Raw genomic sequence first — 18,890 nt, forward strand, 5'->3', positions numbered from 1 at the left:
CATGTGATATTGCCAAAACAAATAAAAATGTGAATTGATGAATTTATGGCATGAATTTATCAGTCCTTTAATCTTTCCTGATATGTACTTCTCCTTTAAGATCAAGAATTTTTGCGCCAACCATGGAAATGTTTTGATAAATCAATAATACATCAAAAAAAGTTTAAAAGGATGGAGGAATATGGACGGAAACATCCAGAAAAAGTTACACTGCTCAGTGAATTGCGTGTAATTTTCATGAAGGAGTTTTTGCTTGGCAAGGGAAGTGATGGAACCCGTGTTTACCTTGCCCTGGGAAACAATGGTTATGGAAAAGCAGTAAAGCGAATACACAAAGATAGCGGCAAAGACTTTGCAAATCGAGAAAAAGAAATTTTTAATGAGTTGAATGCAAAGCGTTCAAATTATGTTGTGAATTTTGCCATTTAGAAGAGAACTTTGACGAAGAGTATTTGTACATGATATTAGATTTGTGTGAAGAATCGTTAGAGAGTTATGTGAAATCTTCTTCTCTGCAAGATCTTCAAAAAGTCGTTCCTACAATTCTTATGCAGATTTTAAAGGTTTAGCTGATCTTCACAGTGGTCCGTGTCCTATTCTTCATAGGGATTTAAGACCAACAAACGTTCTTCGAGATGTACAAGGAAATTTTTTAATTGCTGACTTTGGAATAAGTCATATGTTATCTAATGAAACTTTGACACATCAAAGCATACAGAGAGGAGCTAAAAATTGGATAGCTCCAGAGTCATATAACGTATCAGATGATACAATTAATAAAGCTCGTTACAAAAAGGAGTCTGACATTATGGTAAGTTCTTGAAGTAGAACTAGAGGTCCAACTACAGCTCAATGTTTTATTTGCATTTATTTAAATAATTCTATTTTGTAGTGACAATTATTTAAATAAAAATAAATTAATTTTTGTTAATCGTGTTACTGTTACAATTGTATGTTCCTTATTTAGATTGCTTTTAATACATATATATGGCTCCAATTCTATTTAGAGAACATTTTTTAGATTTTTTTAAGCTTCACATTTATTGTTGAGTTCTGCAAATCGCAAATAAATTTAATCTTTAAGGTTTTAGTATCCACCACTGACTGTTTATGACAATTTTTTGAAAATAGAATGCCGGAATGGTGGCTTATTATGTTGCAACAAAGGGAAAACATCCTTTGGAATTGAACGGCATAGACTGGACAACATTTTGAAAGGAAACCCAGTTGGCTTGAACGAAATCAAGGATGCCACGTTTAAAGACCTTTTATCGTGGATGCTACAGTTAAAACCTGAAGACAGGCCATCTGCCAATGAGGCGTTAAAACACCCTTATCTACAATCAGATGAAGAGAAATTTAACATGCTGTGTGATATGGGGAACCAACTGGAGGTGAAACATTCACAAAGTCAAAATTCTCCCACTTCAGATGTTCATAAGCAGTTGCATGGCTCCACAGAATGGATGAAGCGTATCGATGATGAAGTCGTCAAAGATTTGATCAACTTTGAAGTAAACGACAGTATAAGAACTCTAAAGTACGAGTCTACATGGGCAGGATGCTTAAGATTTATGCGAAACGTTGACCAACATTGGCAAAATAAGCCTCGTCCGCATCTATCACAACATGTGAATCAAGGCAATTATAAAAAGTATTTCCTGCAACGTTTTCCTGAACTTCTTCTTCTGGTGCACAAAGTCATTAGGTCACTGGAAAACTAAATCTGATCACAAGAATAATGAAGAACGTCGTGCAATTGTTCAGGATTTGTTTACACTATCTACTCATAAGTTTTATTGTCTCGCTTTTAAATTTAATGACTTTTTATTTAAACACTTTCTCACTCGATACTGAAGTCTTATAATTAATTATGTAATATATACTGTGAAAAATTTTAATCTCCGCAAATGGATATGATTACTTAAAATATTTATAATGGGACTGAAAATATTACTAATTCGAATGTACAGTCATGTAGTGGCAACGTATCCCTCGCAATACATGACATTCATGTTGTTAAATGAATTAAAATTGTATGTGGCTGCTACTCAAAAATATTTAGGTTTTTGAGCGTTGGAGATTTACCTCATCGCAGAATACAGCGAGGAGTTAAAAATTGGGTAACTCCAGTCATATGATCTATCCAGCATCCAATCATCAATGTATCTTGCTACAAGAAACAGTCTGATGTTATGATAAGTGTTTGTTGTAGACATTTAAATGTAGTTGAACTCTGCAAATAACAAATAAAGTCAATTTTTGACGTTTCAGTATCCACCGCCACTAACCTTGTAACTGTTATGATGTTTTTTATTGATTTTGGAATGCACGAATAGTAGCTTCTTACGTTGAAACAAATGGAAAACATCGTTTTGTACCTGAACGGTTTTTATTTTTTCGTAAATGTTTTCAGTATGAAAGCTAGTCGCATGGCAACGTGTTCTCCCGTTCTTCAAAATGTGTCTGGTACTGACTCGTACGTTTCAGAATATCGGAGAGTCGTGTTTATTATTTAGTATCTTGTACCTTTTATTTTTAGTCATTAATTTACGAATTCAACGACACAAGACTGACAAGAGCATAGTGTTTTGGTCATAATGCTAGTCATACTTTACCACAACACACGTTTGCGTGCATTTCGATATCTCTGCAGACTGCGGCCCCTGCTTGTTTACGCACATTGTGCGCAGAAAATAATAAAATAACCAGTAAAGCACCTACTACTTTGAATTAGAAATTAGAAGATTACCTTTCGCTCTCAGTCATCTTTTAATAAACGATAACATTAACGGCGTGAATAATTCGGATGTCCAATGTGTTGAATATACGAATATTATTCGTGTGCTGAAATGTGTTTAAAATTGCGAGCGTACAAGACTGTTGACCAATCGCTATCAAGCGGCGCCCTTAGAAGCGCCGCTTGCCTTTTCTCGATATTCCTCGAATAAGAAGCCTCCAAATCTAGATTAACGCATGCGCAAATGTTCAAATTGAGCTCCGAAGGCAAGCGCGCTTGCCTTGGTTAATGAATAAGGAATTTTTAATTTGTATTTAATCCACTTGACTCATCTTACAAGTGTAGCAAAGTGAAACAGAAAACCACGACAGTAAATCGCGTATAAATAGCAAGCATTTCAACTGTAAAGACAATTTAGACAAAAGATTACATTGACATTGTTTAGAACAGAAAAATTTAAACTGATTTTGCTCAGAGATTGATCCAAAAAATTTTTGTTCGGTAAAATGCTTAGGCAAGCGGCGCTTGCCTACGTTTGCATGACCGCACGCCACTGTCACTGACCTATATATAGCGTCATTTAAAGATTCAAAGCGTGAGTCAAGAAAAAACTGATGCTACAGCTTGCTCGTTTGTTGTAAAACGTACACGACAGTCAAATTCAAGAACAACGTTTTTTTTCCAGGAAGACTGTGTTTTTAGCGGTGAAAAATGTTTTATGCGAAAGGATCCCCGTCACCATAGTCGATGGCATTCACTTACCTCAGACCCAAAATCTGGCCAGGATTACACAGCTTTACTTCTGATCAACAACTATATCGAGTAATGGTAAACATCCTTTTGGCGTATCCGCATATGTTCAAGAAATTCATCCGAGACATTGAGGAATGCATATGTTCGTGAGTTTTGTTGGATGCTCTGGATCACTTATGTCTGATATGGGTTTTAAAGAGATCCTTCAAGCGGCTTTTGCAGGTGTTAACCGTAAGCTTTCTGGTAAACGATTTCCTCAGAATGTCCGGACTCTGCGAATGCTTGCTAAGGAAATTTTACGAAATGTTATTAAAGATATCTAGTGCTTTGAGCACTTGACATTGGTAATGGAAGAAAAGGCTGAGAAAAGTAGGACAACCAAAATTTTGGTAGAAAGTTTCATTAAACCAGTGCTCATCATGATGATGTTTGTTCGGGCAGAGAAAGAGGGTGACTGGCCTTTATATCTTGGAGCAGTAGAGGCTATGATGCCCAATTTTTTGCGGGTGGGCATTTCAACTACGCAAGATATGGTTTATATAACTTGCGCTCAATGGAGCGTCTCCCGGCAGAACTTAGAGATAGATTTATGAAAGGGAAGCATGTAATACGCCATAAGCCTGGTTTATGGAATGAGTTTGGTCGGATATGTTTATCGAAACATTGTTTATGGGTTATTGTAATGGGCCAGGCGGCTAAATTGGTAAAACTTTAAACTCATCAGCAATATCTCGTTGGGCATTCAGTCTTCATATTGCAGCCATCTGATTAAATGTGCTTCTGCAATGAAAGATGAAGAGGCATCATCAAACGATGTAGCTACCCATAACGAAGAAATGCCAGCACGTATATTTTCGGATGCAAAAAATCGACAGAAATTGAGGGAAAAGCTGCAATTATGTGTTGATCCACTAAATCCAGAAAGCCATTGTAAGAGTTTATTTAATATCGTAACTGGCAAAAATGCTCTAGAATTTGTCAAGATAGATGAAGCTGTGCGTCTTGGAAAGAATCAAAAATATTCCATAAATGTTCCATTACGATTCGTGTGTCTTTACATCATATATGAGTCATAAGATATCATTGTACTTTAAAAATCTGGATATGACTGTTCTTGTCAAAAACAATGACCTTATTTTTAAAATACGGTGAAAGATCAGGAAATAAATGTAAAAAGAAGTCATAAAAACAGGTATGTCTGAAAGAGTACATTTAAGCAGTATTAAAATATGTTTTTGTAATCGGGTTAAATTACAGTAATTTAGAAAATGTTCATATGGCCTTTGTAAAAATAAGCACAAAACCCGACAATCTCTCGTTCCCAGCAGTTTTTATTCAGTCAGTGGAAATGTTCAATAACAGCCAAATAATAAAATTTTAGATTCCTAACCTCTTTGTTTTATAAAATCTTTGTAACTCATTTTGTATCTACATTTCTACAACATAGCATGCCTGTATCAGTATGTTTTATTTTCATAATTTATTTAAACATATGCTAAAAAGCAGAAGTGAGACAGTTTGGATGGCTGAAATCTAGAAATAGAATGTGTCAGCCAATATATGAGCTCGTAATTAGATTTTCACCAAGGGTGCCAAGTTGACACTCTTAAAATTTTGAATTTTATATTTTGTAAAGATACAAAAAGTGCAAAAACCTGCTTGGGGTCCTTCACAGCAACGTTCTGTCTTAAAGTGGCATTTGGCAACTGGACTATAATTAGAATTTGAATTTAGTTAATTTAACACGCACAAGAAAACATGCGAGTAAACAGCCATTTTCATGTCAAGAACGCTAGTCAGATTAATCACCCACATGCCACAATGGCTACTCCATTTTCACATTCTTCGGATGAACAAAAACTGGTAGTAACTGAAACGTACGGAGCAAATGCCACTAGCAAGCTGCTGTAGACCCAATTTGACTTTATATTTTCTTTACAATCCGCCTACAATAATTCACTAATTTTCTTATTTACACTTCTTTATTGACACTCTTTTGAGTAAATTCTCTTAGTAACTTATACGTCTTTTTATGCACATGCACTACTCGTGTTACGATTGGTAAAACTTGTACATTATTTATTGGCACAGGATCATGCACGTAGCCAGAACAATAATTGGGGGCATATTCATATACATTAATTTTATAATCCGTAAAAACAAATTTTATCTTTACGATAGAAAACATGCTCAATTGCATGCGCATATAAAATTTAAATAAAACATTTCCAAATTCAATATTCACAAATTTTATTTTCTCTCCACCCACCCCCTCCCTAAGGGAAAGTATAGTTTTTCCTGCTGTGATCTTTGGAAATGCTTCCATTGTTAAAAGATTATTTACATACGCGATGCAAAACAAGTCATACGTATTATTTTGATAGTTGATTCTCATCAGACGAAGCAAAAACTTTAAGTAGTGGAACATGCACTGAAATTATTGTAAGTTTTATTTGTATCGTATTCTCTTTATGATTTAACACTGGTACGCTTTGCCATAAAAATTTGCGAATTCTTTCAGTACATGTAATGACAATGTTAAAATTCCATTGCGTCAGACATGACTTAAAGGCCACAAGTTTGAATTTATATGTAGTTTTAGTCTCTTTTTAATTCTCCATGTCTAAGATTATATTTTTAAAGGTATAGATTTTTACAATTAGCTTAAAAATTAGAAAAAACTCAGTCAGACAGCAAGTACTAGAACAATTCCATACCATTGGGCTGGGGTGTTCGATTATACTCACTAATATATCGTTATTCTTATAAAATAGCGTTACAACAAGACTATTTTAAAGTTTTGTTATTTGGGCAACTTTGTTAGCGTGTATATCAAATATTTATTTTGTTCATGAGTCATGAGTCAAGAGGTTTGAACTACGTAGGCCGGAAAGAACACGCAAGCAAATTTTTAAATAAAAAACAAAATTCATAGGAAGATTGTTGTTGGCGTTGTTTAAACCATTTTCATCAGCTTATCATTTAGATCTTGACAAATTTCCGTTGGTACTTCATGATGATTTGGTTTGAAACTGGTAATCGCTTGAAAACTCTGTAAAACTGAAATTGCATGGATTACTATGCAGTATTTCAATAAATACGATATTCAAGTTTATCGTTTGCATTTTTTGTCTGTTTAACGTTTCAGAGGGAAAAAACTGTAAATGTTAAGTACATCATAACTGAAATAAATATTACTGAAAGATTGCCGATAAAAATTTCGCATAACTTATCTTTGAAATTGAAAACATTCAAAGTTACCGGTTCATTAAATGCACCATGCTAAGCAAACACAAAAGGGAAAGTTGAAGAATGATGACAATATTAAAATGACGTGTTCTCTCACACTCGAATTTGTTTGCAATATGAATACGATATGAATAATACATATGTTGTAATCAAGTATCTCAAGTGTTATTAAATATAGATAAGTAGATTGCAATGCAGTTTTCAAAAGCTTAGCCTGTCTTTAATTTGCTGAAATTTAATCGTTATTGCTAATACCTGTATCTAACATCTTAAATTTAATTTTTTAGAAATTATTATTTTCTTATCCAAGCAAAAACAAGTTGCTTTTCTTTCTGTCATAATGATGACATTAAAAATCATTATGATGATTAAATGTCCAAGCGCTTTGATAAAAAATTTTTTTCGAAATTTATCTTGTTTTTATAAAAGGAAATCCGAAACAGGCTTTTAATAAAATGAAAACAAAAACAAAAAAATAAAATTGTCAAAGCCTAAAAGATTAAGATACACTAAATTTAATTATTTTTATGATGCTTCGTTATTGGTCAAAAATTATTTTATACTGTTTCAATATAAGATGTTTTCATTTTGACATGTTCAAAACATGTTCAAAAGTATACCTTTGTATTTCTTAGCTACCACGTTTGATCATGTGCAGCGCTGACTACATCGTACAGTACAAAATTTTGTATATGCATTCCACACACATCTTTAAAGAAGTTCATTTCAATGACTTCCACACACGCAGTTCAACCAATAATTTAATAGAACTACCGCAAGTTTTTTTCTTGAATTTATTTATGGCACTTTTCATTAATGAGATTATTTCTTTCTGAATTAAAGACTGAACATTACTATAAAGCTTTTTGCATCAAAGACAGAAGCGATGTATAATATTTCAAATTGTATATTTTAATGAGCCATGTATACATTAAACACGTGGTCAATATAATGACTGTTTCATGATGTAGCTTTTAAAACATCGCATACAATTATCGTACCATCTTTGATTAGTAAATTTTTATTGGTACGGATTTTTTAGTTCTAACCATTTTGCCATTCAAATGGATCCAAGCCACAACTTCTCAGAAAGTCTGGTCAAAAACTCAGAAGGTAACCTTAAGAACATTAGATTCTTTAATTCTCCGAACTCTTTTCAACTCGACAGATGCTTTCATCATTGATTTTTCAATCTCAATGTTTTCGCATTTAAAGTGAAAAGATCCTGACATCAACTTTTCCATTCACAAGAATTGAAAATTATTTAGCAGTGGAAAATCAAAAGCGAGCTGACGCAATTTCTAAAGTTAACGAGAGTAAATTAAGTGTGGAAACAAGGTGTTGATTACTTTTATGAGGAACATTCATTCTAAACGTCCCTCAACGTCCTTTGAACTCTCATTCGTGTGTTTGGGAGCAGGGAAATACGCTGCTAATACAAAAAACTGAAACAAAGGCAAACATGTTGTTATGTTTTTATGTTATTATTTAGTAGCTAAATATAAAAGTCAGTTCACCTTAACGGGTAAAGCGGTGTAGGTATTTCAAATCTTGTCTAATAGCCACATTTTCTTGATGTGCGTATAATTAGAAAATTAAATTGCTTCTTGATACATTGATTTATTCCTTTCTAAATAGTCTACTTTACTTTTCAATTGAAGAATTGTTGTCTCAACCATGGAAATGTTTGATAAATCAATAATGCATCAGGAAAAGTTCAAAATGATGGAAGAATATGGACGCAAAATCCAGAAAAGTTAAATTGTCAGTGAATTGGAGTTTTGCTTGGTAAGGAAGTGATGGAACTCGTGTTTACCCTTGGAAAGGAAGTGATGGAACAGTGTTACTCAAATAATGAATGAAATTTCAAAATGTTTGAATTATTGAATCTTATTTTTGTATTTGATATTAGATTTGTGTGAAGAATCGTTAGAGAGTTATGTGAAATCATCTTCTTTGCAAGATCTTCAAAAGTCGTTCCTACAATTCTTAAGCAGATTTTAAATGGTCTAGTTCACCTTCACAGCGGTGAGCATCCTATTCTTCATCGGGATTTAAGACCTCAAACGTTCTTCGAGATGTACAAGGAAATTTTTTAATCGCTGACTTTGGTATAAGTCATATGTTATCTGATGAAACTTCGACACATCGGAGCATACAAAGAGGAGCTAAAAATTGGATAGCTCCAGAGTCATATGACGCATCAGATGAATCAATTGATAAAGTTCGTTACAAAAAACAGTCTGACATTATGGTAAGTTCTTGAAGTAGAACTAGAGGTCCAACTACAGCTCAATGTTGTGTTTGCATTTGAATGTTGTATTTGGTAGTGATGATGATTTTAAATAAAATTTTTGTTTACCTCCATTGTACAGTCATATAGTGGCGAAATACAAATTGCACTGTATAAAATAAAAAAATATGAATATGTATGATAATCAATTGATTGTTGTTATTGCCTTATTGGTTTTACGATTGTATGTCTCTCATTTAGATTTCTCTAAAAAATTTATGGCTACGATTTTTAATTAGAGAACATTATTCTAATTTTTTTCGAACTGAACTTGTGTTTTTTGCAACTAACAAATAAATGAACTCCATTTTTCATTGAAAATAGAATGCCGGAATGGTGGCTTATTATGTTGCAACAAAGGGAAACATCCTTTGGAATCTGAACAATATAGACTAGACAACATTTTGAAAGGAAACCCAGTTGGATTGGACGAAATCAAGGATGCCACGTTCAAAGACCTTTTATCGTGGATGCTACAGCTAAAACCAGAAGACAGACCATTAGCCAACGAAGCATTGAAACATCCTTTTCTTATGTCGGATGACGAAAAATTTGAAATGTTATGTAAAGTTGGGAACCAACGACCGATTAAAATAAATGATGTCAATTCAAGTGTCGTTCAACAATTAAATAGTGAACCCTCCGATTGGAAAAGTCGAATACATCATGAGGCCTATAATTATTTTGTACTGATAAGGTGAGTGGAAAGATTGTTATGTATGGGCCTTCATGGACAGATTGCTTAAGATTTATTCGAAATGTTGGCCTGCATTGGTACGATAAACCACGGCCAACACCACAACCTGAACCACTTGAAAAGATTGGCGATCCAAAGGAGTACTTTCTTGAAACATTTCCAAATCTTCCTGTTTTGGTGCATGCGGCTGTCAGATCAAATAATGAATGGAAAAACAAACCAGAACTCAAAACCTTTTCAATTGAAATAACACCAATCAATATATAAACATTTTACATACCGCAATTTATGTTTGAGGAATGTTTTTATAGATGTAAAATAAAAACACTCTACATCATTAAGTAATGCATTATGTAACATCATTTGTAATAAACTCTCTGCAGCTTTTGGCATGGTTATAATTTTGGTAATTAGATTTAAGGATGAAGGAGTATAACAATTAAAATCAACATTGGTCTTCACCGATATGATTGACCAAGGACAAGACCACTACAAGAACTATTTTATAAGATTGGCAAGCCAAAGGAGTGTTTTTCTCAGGTCAAATGACAAATTGAAACAAAGCAAAACATGAACTTGATGATAATGTAATTGAGGAAATAACGAAGAAACATTACAACTATCTTCTCTAAGCTCTTTTCTATTTTTAAATTTGTAAACATTTCAAATTGATGTCTTCACACCAATTGTGAGAAAGACTTTTCAAATAAAAGGGCTTCACACGTTGTCATGGTTAAAAAAATCAAAACATTTCTTTTCTACCATTGTTTGTAGTGCACTACAAACGAGCGGTTGATTTTAGGGAAAAACATGAGAAATATATGTTTATGTAGGACGCTAAATTTTCCCCAATAAAATGGTTGCACTTGGAAATGGGGGTTTTACCCTCGTTGAGATGCCACTTCGTAGATAAAGTTTACAATCAATGAACATGTCTTCCCGTAAGGAAACAGCTAAAACACGTCACAAAGCATGATGTCACATCATAAACTACTCTCTTATATGACCACATATCTGATAAATTAGCATTACATGTTTATGATGTAACAACTGACAATTTTAATTTCTTTGCTCATTTGCTTTAGATTTAAGATCAAAGGCTTGAGTACGCAAATTATTCTGGATCAAATTTCTCTCTTCTAATAAACCCTAAATAGTACACCAACTTTCTTACAAATCTATTTCTTGAAAAGATCTTTTGAAATTTTTATATAAAATTATATTCATGTATGACAAAGTGCAAAACAAGCCATTCCATTGTAATTTTGATATTCCTGTTTAGACGTAGGCAGAAACGAGAAAGAAAAGCCGTTTTTAGCCATTTTTTACTCCTAAGCTTTTAATAAGCAACTGAGAAGACGTTTTGAGTTTCCTGTGTATTGCAACATGTAAAAACTGTCCGATATTGCAGTAAAATTCTGATTCTGCTTTTATAATCCTGAATACAGAACACAATGGTGGCTAAAACCTTAAAATTGTCACTTCTGGATCATGTTTCCAAGGTTTTTAATGATCATGAATATCTAATGATCAGACAGCAATTTATTAAGCCTTGCAGAGCATTTTCTTGTCAGTCTTTTACCATTACGTGTACGTTTATGTGGCCTCGGGAGCAGTTAACTTAAGTTTAGATTTGTTTAGATTTAGATATAGGAACGTTAACTATTTTTAAATGGAAACACCACTACCCTGAATCCCAATGTAAATATGTAATATTTTTTATATTTTTGCCACTTCGTAAGATAAATATACGCACATTTTATAATCCTACTTTTTTATAAATTTTATTATAAGTGGATTTAACAATGATTTATAGTTTGTTCAAAATCAACCATTCAGGGGTGAAAATAATTATCAATCACGTGACATGATTCACACTAACTCCAAACTATGCACCAAACACATACAAAATGAAAATGACATGAAAATCGTGACGTTAAAAATTGGCATCAAAATTTTACAAAAGGCTTAGATGTCATATATTACTGTTGGTCATAGGATCTCTTTCTTGTATTTCAATGATGTTTGTTGGTAAAAAAAATTGAAGAAGTGTTAGGATGCTTTGTTCGTGATTATTTCCTTGAAACTCAAGATAAGGTTAGTGGATTTGTGTGCAAATTGCAAAGAAATTTGGTGATTTACTTATTAAGAACTTGAAACTTGTGTGTCTAACAAGAAATATGCCTTTTGTTTAAATCTAATATTTGCTTTACTTTCAGGTCAATACTCTTGAAGACATTCCTCCTCCTGTAATTGCAACAGGATTTAGTTATTGTCTCACCAGTATATACATGATCTCGTTTTTGTTGCTGTTGAGGAAAATGAAGGTTTGTGTCTTTATTGAGTTCTGATTAATTAATATTGTATGAATGTTTCTTATGAACCAACTGCATGCCTCTTTGAACAAGATTGATTGCCAGTTTTGATTGACTTTTCAAAGAAGTGTTATCACTAACAAAAGGCATACCTTAGGCATTCTTAGTTGTAGATCAAAATAATTTCGCCATCTTATCATCTTCATATGGTGAGCACTGCACTTTCATGATTATTAATAATGATGAAGCGAAAACGTTTTTTTCTACTTCCAACCTTGTTAGTGATTGAATTTCTTCTTCTGTAAATTTTTGTACATCTCTTTTTGTGTTCTATAAAATTCCCATTTCAAAGAATGATTGTTGATCATTTGTAAGTTGCTTGTAACATTTGATGGCATTTTTTAAAGGTGTACAAATGAACTGATGTATGAATATAGAATAGTATGGTTATATACAATGTGTTATTAATAATGTGCTCTCCCAGCTATCACCCCAGTACAATTGTGACTCCTGCACTTGGGATGTATACGTGTATAATCATACATTATGGTAGAGCTGGATTTTGGATTGCGGATAGCTTTACAAAAGTTAAAGTGTTTCTTTTGTTTCAAGCAAGTTTTACTTTGTGCTTTTGAAAACTGTCACCAAGATAGATTTGTATTTGTTTACTTACTACCATTAAAGGTTACAGCATGTTTGTTATAACCAGCCTGCCAGTTTGGTCAGTTTAGCATTGTTTCTGTTTATAGAAATCTGTTGTTTTTACTGCACAATCAAACTGTCAATCCTTTTATGCCACTGAGCCAATTTCTATTTATTGTATATTATAATCACTGACATGCTCTAGACAGTAAAGCTAAATAGAAATTAAGATTTTATTTTTATGCTGTTTAGTGTTATTTGGCCATGTGCACCATATGGAGTTGCTTGCTCAAACAAGAAGGTCACGTTCTTAAATGTGTATGTCTCTGAAATGTATTTTAGCTTTAAGTTTGAAAACATTTACACTGCACAACCAAGCTTTCAGTCTTGCTCAATTCCTGAGCAAGTTTCTATTCATCCCAGATTATAATCATTGATGTGCTATAGACAGTAAGATTAAATGAAAAAACGATTTTACTTTTGTGCTGTTTTTTAGTGTTACTTGGCTATGTGGACCTTATGAAGTTTCTGGTTCACACATGACACACAAGAAGATCACTGTTGCTTAATGTGTATGTTACTGAAATCTTTTTTTAAATACATACACATATGACATTTCATTAAGAAATTTTAAGAATTATCCAATCACTACCCTTCTCTTCCTAAAGAACATGTAGTATGTGTTTCATGCTGTGTTGTTTTGAAATTCTTGCATTTTTATAATAACATTTTTGTATGACGACATGTATAACAAAGTATAACGATTGATGGTTCTAATCTGAAAGAGAACGGTATTGAAGTCAGTGTTTTCGGAATACTCATTACAGACAGGGGAATTGTCTGTAAGTTTTCTAGATTTAGCTGTATTGTGTTCTTCACATAATAAAAGACTGCCACGTTTATAATAAACTGGGATTTGTGAATTCTTTCATTACGTACGTATAACAAGAAAAAATTATATTGCGTCACACGTTAAATTTAACTGTGAAGACTTTGTTCATGTTATTTATTTCTCCTTATCAAAATTGTCAGATTTTGTTGTTATAAGGAAAGATTTTCTACATATCATTGAACAAAATATTTGAGTGATGCAGACTATTAAAACTAAAACAATTCCATTGAATTGTAATGTTTTTTGCTGCGTTTTTCTGCCAAGAAGTAAAATTACAGATGTATGGGATCTTGACTTTTATCATTTCAGAAACTTTCACAACGTGTGTTATACCTTAACTCTTCTTCATTACAAAATGTTATGAATTATGTATGTCGGCAGAAGTAGACGCTGTTCTAATCATTTGTATGAAAAATTTACTTCGTCTTCGATTGTTTGACGACTGCAAATTTTTAGACGATTAAACAGAAATTGTCTGGATTCATCAGCATTTAATTTAATACAGTGCATCTAGTTTGACGTTTGCATGTCAATGATCACTTGCGAGGGAGAATGAGTTTAACTCTGGTTTGTGTTTCATACAATATTCCCAGTTTGGGGGAATTTTAACTAGTCACAATTATAGCAAATATATACACAGTTCAGTGATGTCATTCATATCTATCTGACTAAAGAACCATGCATCACAATTAACACTGTGCAATTATGATTTTTTTAATTGTTTAAGTGCAACGCATTTAATTTGTTTAAAATCAAAGGGATATGTTGCTGTAGAGATGAAACTTCATTTGAGTTTTAAGAGAGTCTTCACATATATTTGGTCTAAATAACACCTAAAGTATAATTATCCAAGAATTTTATTGAAATGTACATTGTACAGTTTATTGTTTTAGAACTGTTTAAACCATGTGGTAACTGTGACATTTTATGTAAAAATTTCGCTCTGTTTTAACTTTCATTTTATTCAAATTCAGCGTAAATGATATTTATCGTACTGCACTTACAAATAGTTTTTTGATGATTGCAGATTTTTTGGTTTTGACTTCTTTTGCCACTCCATGGATGAAAAAAATGACTTCTTCGATAGTCTGGTTATAGACCCGAGCTTTTCAGAAAGCGATGTCAAAGACTCGGATACTTTAGAAGGTTAGAGTTAAAGACCCTAGCTTTTCAGACCGTGATTCTCAGCAAATGATAAATGGTAATTTATGATTGTGAATTTTCACTAGACACATTTATTTGACAATGTGTATATTATATTTAAGTTGTAACTTTAAACCAACAACTTTTCCCAAAATTGTTACTGTATAAAATTTGGTTTTATAGCTAATTTCTCGTTAAAAATTTGCTATCATATGTGTCGATTAACGTTGGAAAACTTGTTGAGAATAACTCGTTGAGAATAACTGTACTTATATTTTGGTTATATTTGGTATCTCGATTGCTCATTAGTGCATTGTGATCGAGAATTTACGGCAATTATTTATTGTTGATGAAACTGAGTAGTATAGTTATCATTGTGACAATGAATCTGAACGCATAATACTTTTCAATGTGTATTAAATACATCGAAATATTTACATTATGTAAAACGTTTATCCTCGTTCAAACGATGAAACAAAAGTTATTTGCAATCGACAAAAAATTGTTGAAGGCATATTAGCTAATCAGAAAACAACGCGGCCCTAATATTATAAAACATACACATGTACGACCTTTAGTGATCCATTCATACGGAGTGAAACATGAAATCGATTCATAAATTTAGCAAATGATTTATAATATACAAATGCAGGCTTGGTTGGCGATCATAACTTTTCATAATTATAGTCCGGTTCTGTACTTATTAGCCTTGCTTGTAAACTCTTTGGTTCGCAGATCACCCTTGTCTGTTGGCGAGTTAATCAGTTGAATGAAAGCCACAAAGACATTTATTTTGCTTTTGACTATTTTAAGAGTTACAACTATTATTTGTGTAGGATTTATATAACATAGATTGACAATGAAACTTATGTAATATGATACGTGTCAGTAGTCAAAGTAATTGAAAGTGTCAGCAGGAAATACATTTTAAGTACTTACGATCACTTGGAAATGTGCAAAGCTTTCTAACTAGCTTTCAAATATTAAACATTGCTTACTAATTACAATCGTCACTGTATCGTCGGAAATATGGCTATCATATATATGTGTGAAACAAAAAAGTCGTAATGGTTTTGAATTATCGGTTGTGTGGAAGATATTCGCGTCAGAAAAGTGTTTTAAAACAGTTATTGACGAGTATTTATAGTGAAATTGGTCTTTGGTGAAAATTATATTAAATTAATCATCAAAATTTCTAAGAAATCTTGGAGATTTCACTTTTCTTACTGTGAGTATAGTCACGTGACATGCGATCTAAGTAAGGTGCGTTTGGTAAATGCAGAATAGGTTAGAAAGCTACTGGGTCATTTGAGTGATCAATGAGCACAAAGCACAAATTTTTTAAATCTCAAACGTATTTGGTGTCAATCATATTTAATGTAAAATGTACTGTGTTTATTATTTTACCACATGTACGCAATGCGTACCTATTTTTTAACAACATACTTGACTGTGAGACAGTCAACCTATCATGTGAATAACATGTGACATTTATGTTGTCTTTTTTTCTATTGCAAAATACCGCTATCATATTTAGCTAACTTTTAGCTTGTTATTTTCTGAAGCAAATAAACACTGCATTCAGTTTACTTGCATGTGTGAACATAAAAATAATGTTTTCATTGTTTATTTTTGTGTGAAAAGACTAAAAGCCGAAATTACAACGACAGGTACATCGTATAGGGGTTGGTGTATGATCAAACAGCATACTATAACAGTGCCTTTTTTTGAAAATAGAATGCAGGAATGGTGGCTTATTGTGTGGCAACAAAAAGAAAACATCCTTTTGGACATGAACGGCATAGACTGGACAACATTTTGAATGGAAACCCAGTTGGATTGAAGGAAATCAAGGATGCCACGTTCAAAGACCTTTTATCGTGAATGCTACAAGTATACATGATATTTTCACTGTAGATAACAATGTTTAGGTACAAATGTTCCAAGCTCAATTGTACAATCCGTATTATGGAAGCAGGAAGCGGGTAATTAATTCCATTTAATTCAGTATATATCAAAACCAATTTATAGTTTATAAGATATACAAAATTAAAAATATGTGTAAGCATAATTACAGTTTAGAGATGAATTATCTGACCAGTTATAATTCCAAACAAAATTGATATAATTGCGAAATACAGTAAATGTAACGGTAATGTGCAACTAGATAAACACAATAAGTCATTGAAAAATGATCATCAACCAAAAAGTACCCGACATAAATCTTTTCTTTATGTAACTGTATGCTTAATAATGACATGTTTACCTTATAGCCACGCATTTTTTCGTCCCTTGAAATACATTGTTCTAGATTTGAGATAACTAATATTGATTGTACGAGAAGATGTTTTTTATGACCAGTGATTATGACACGTGAAGCTGTATATTTTGATATTTTGACTGAGATGGATTGGTGTGAAACCAGTGAAACCCATTTCTAGTGGTGAAATTACAAGCCTGAGTCATGTCATTTTTGCAAAATGTGCTCTGTTGTTTCCTTTTCTAACTGGACAGCAAAAACAAGAATATTTGGCAGAAGTTCGTTTGTCCATATCACAATATCATTGTTTTGAAATGAATGCGATTACTAGTTTTGCGACACCTCCCCCCCCCCCTAGATAGGTTTTTCACACCTCTAAACAAAAATTTTAACTCCCTCAGTTTTGAGCAAAACACATCAGTAGTACAGTTGAATTGAGTTTTTCTGTGCACTGTTTCAGCTTACTACACTACCTTTGGTTGCTTCACTATCAAACCGCCCCTGAAATTTAGCCCTTACTTTGTCTTATGTCACTTCCTTTTTTTTACCACCTATGATGTTTAGCACTACCCCTGTAAAAATATGAAAACCTGTTTATATGTGAAATCTGAGCTATTTCATATCCATGTCCATGAACTGTCCCATGTGGTACCATATGTAGAAGTGTAATGGTGGGTCTTGGGGTACGGCTTGACAGAAATTTCAAAAGACTATTTACGTAAGAATAAATTAAAGACGTAAAGTTTATGTTCCTAGGCATGCATGCTGATAAGCTCTGACATTTTTTGAAACAGGCAAGTGTCGTTCACTTCATTGTTTTTCTGTGAGAATGTTTGGAAAGAATATTGTTTTTACACATAAACGATGCACACATTTCCTATGCGAAATTTACAGTGGAAACACCTCCAGCGTTTCATAATAGGCTTGTCAAAAGTCCTGTATTTATTTGGCGCAAAGCATTCATAACCACAAGTTTTAGAAGAGCTTTGAAAATTTGCTTCTCACAACAAGGTAAAGTAAATTTAATGTTGCTTGCTCTAATCAAAACTTTGAGCCGGTTCTATTTTTGATTTCATTTTATCTACAGTCATTAAATGTCTGTGATTTTTTTTATTAAAAGCGTTTATAAAATGGTGAGAAAAACGAGGAAGAAAGAAAAGAACGTGCGTTCGTAATTTCTGGATTGAACATCGCGTGCCGAAGATAGAATTAAAAGAAACGTTAAAGAGAACGTTAGAGAGGGGTAAATTTTTGAAGAAAGAAATCAATCAGATCAAGAAAAGAATCATGAAGAAAATTTAGAGGTGATATCTGTTGAAATGAAGTTAATTTATTTTGTGTTTTGTTTTTAATAATAGCTGCTGCATTGCTACGTTGTATTCGTTAACTTCAGATTTTAAGTTCTATGTGGATATAAAATATGAATTAAATCATTCGCAAATTCATTTATTCTACCTCCCCCCCGTCCCCACTTCTCCCCCAAGACAAAATATGGAATGTTTTAAAGAATTTTTGCTGCTGTGATCTTTTGAAATGCTCCATTGTCTAAAGATTATATTTATACGCGATGCAAAACAGGTCATTCGTATTGTTTTGATAGTTGATTCTCATCAGACGAAGCAAAAACGTTTAAGAAGTGGAACATGCACTGAAATTGTTGTAAGTTTTATTTGTATTGTATTCTCTTCATGATTTAACACTGGTACGCTTTGCCATAAATATTTGCGAATTTATTCAGTATATGTAATGACAATGTTAAAATTCCATTGCGTCAGACGTTCAATTTTATCACCATGAATTTGACTTTCTATCACCATAAGTTTGTACTTTCGATGTGTTCAAATCCCAATACTATATTTTTAATCGTCTAGCAATAGATTTCTAAAAGTCACCGAAAATTTGAAAG

The 18,890-nt window shown here is 32.8% G+C and overlaps 2 protein-coding genes and 2 long non-coding RNA genes across 8 annotated transcripts in view; all 4 read left to right on the forward strand.

Annotated features, from left to right (window-relative positions):
- The window catches only part of LOC124437963 (AP-3 complex subunit mu-1-like), a 105,538-nt gene that overhangs the window by 79,242 nt on the left and 7,406 nt on the right, over window positions 1-18,890 (forward strand). For 2 of the 4 annotated variants that reach the window (XM_046987941.1, XM_046987940.1), the window contains exon 1: window positions 18,550-18,643. Coding sequence is in view for 1 of the 4 variants with exons in the window: in XM_046987943.1 (XP_046843899.1) it covers window positions 7,807-7,855 (49 nt within the window). In the remaining 3 variants the exon portion in view is untranslated. Of the gene's footprint in view, window positions 5,936-7,784; window positions 7,856-18,478; window positions 18,644-18,890 lie in introns of those variants that run through there. The other 2 variants (XM_046987943.1, XM_046987942.1) reach the window with 2 other exon arrangements.
- The window catches only part of LOC124438771, a 134,078-nt gene that overhangs the window by 25,630 nt on the left and 89,558 nt on the right, over window positions 1-18,890 (forward strand). The gene's annotated exons all lie outside the window — the stretch shown is intronic.
- On the forward strand, window positions 608-2,290 carry LOC124438002. Its single transcript, XR_006945941.1, has 2 exons — window positions 608-811; window positions 1,132-2,290. It is a non-coding gene; the product is annotated as an uncharacterized LOC124438002 (long non-coding RNA).
- Window positions 11,669-17,050, forward strand: LOC124437994. 2 transcript variants are annotated; one of them, XR_006945934.1, is made up of 6 exons: window positions 11,669-11,829; window positions 11,952-12,059; window positions 12,942-13,007; window positions 13,186-13,531; window positions 14,609-14,727; window positions 16,462-17,050. It is a non-coding gene; the product is annotated as an uncharacterized LOC124437994 (long non-coding RNA). The 2 variants fall into 2 exon arrangements; XR_006945933.1 differs by having other exon boundaries at window positions 13,186-13,261.

Source organism: Xenia sp. Carnegie-2017, unplaced genomic scaffold, assembly GCF_021976095.1.
Source record: "Xenia sp. Carnegie-2017 unplaced genomic scaffold, XeniaSp_v1 HiC_scaffold_19, whole genome shotgun sequence".
In the NCBI taxonomy this organism is placed as follows: domain Eukaryota; kingdom Metazoa; phylum Cnidaria; class Anthozoa; order Malacalcyonacea; family Xeniidae; genus Xenia; species Xenia sp. Carnegie-2017.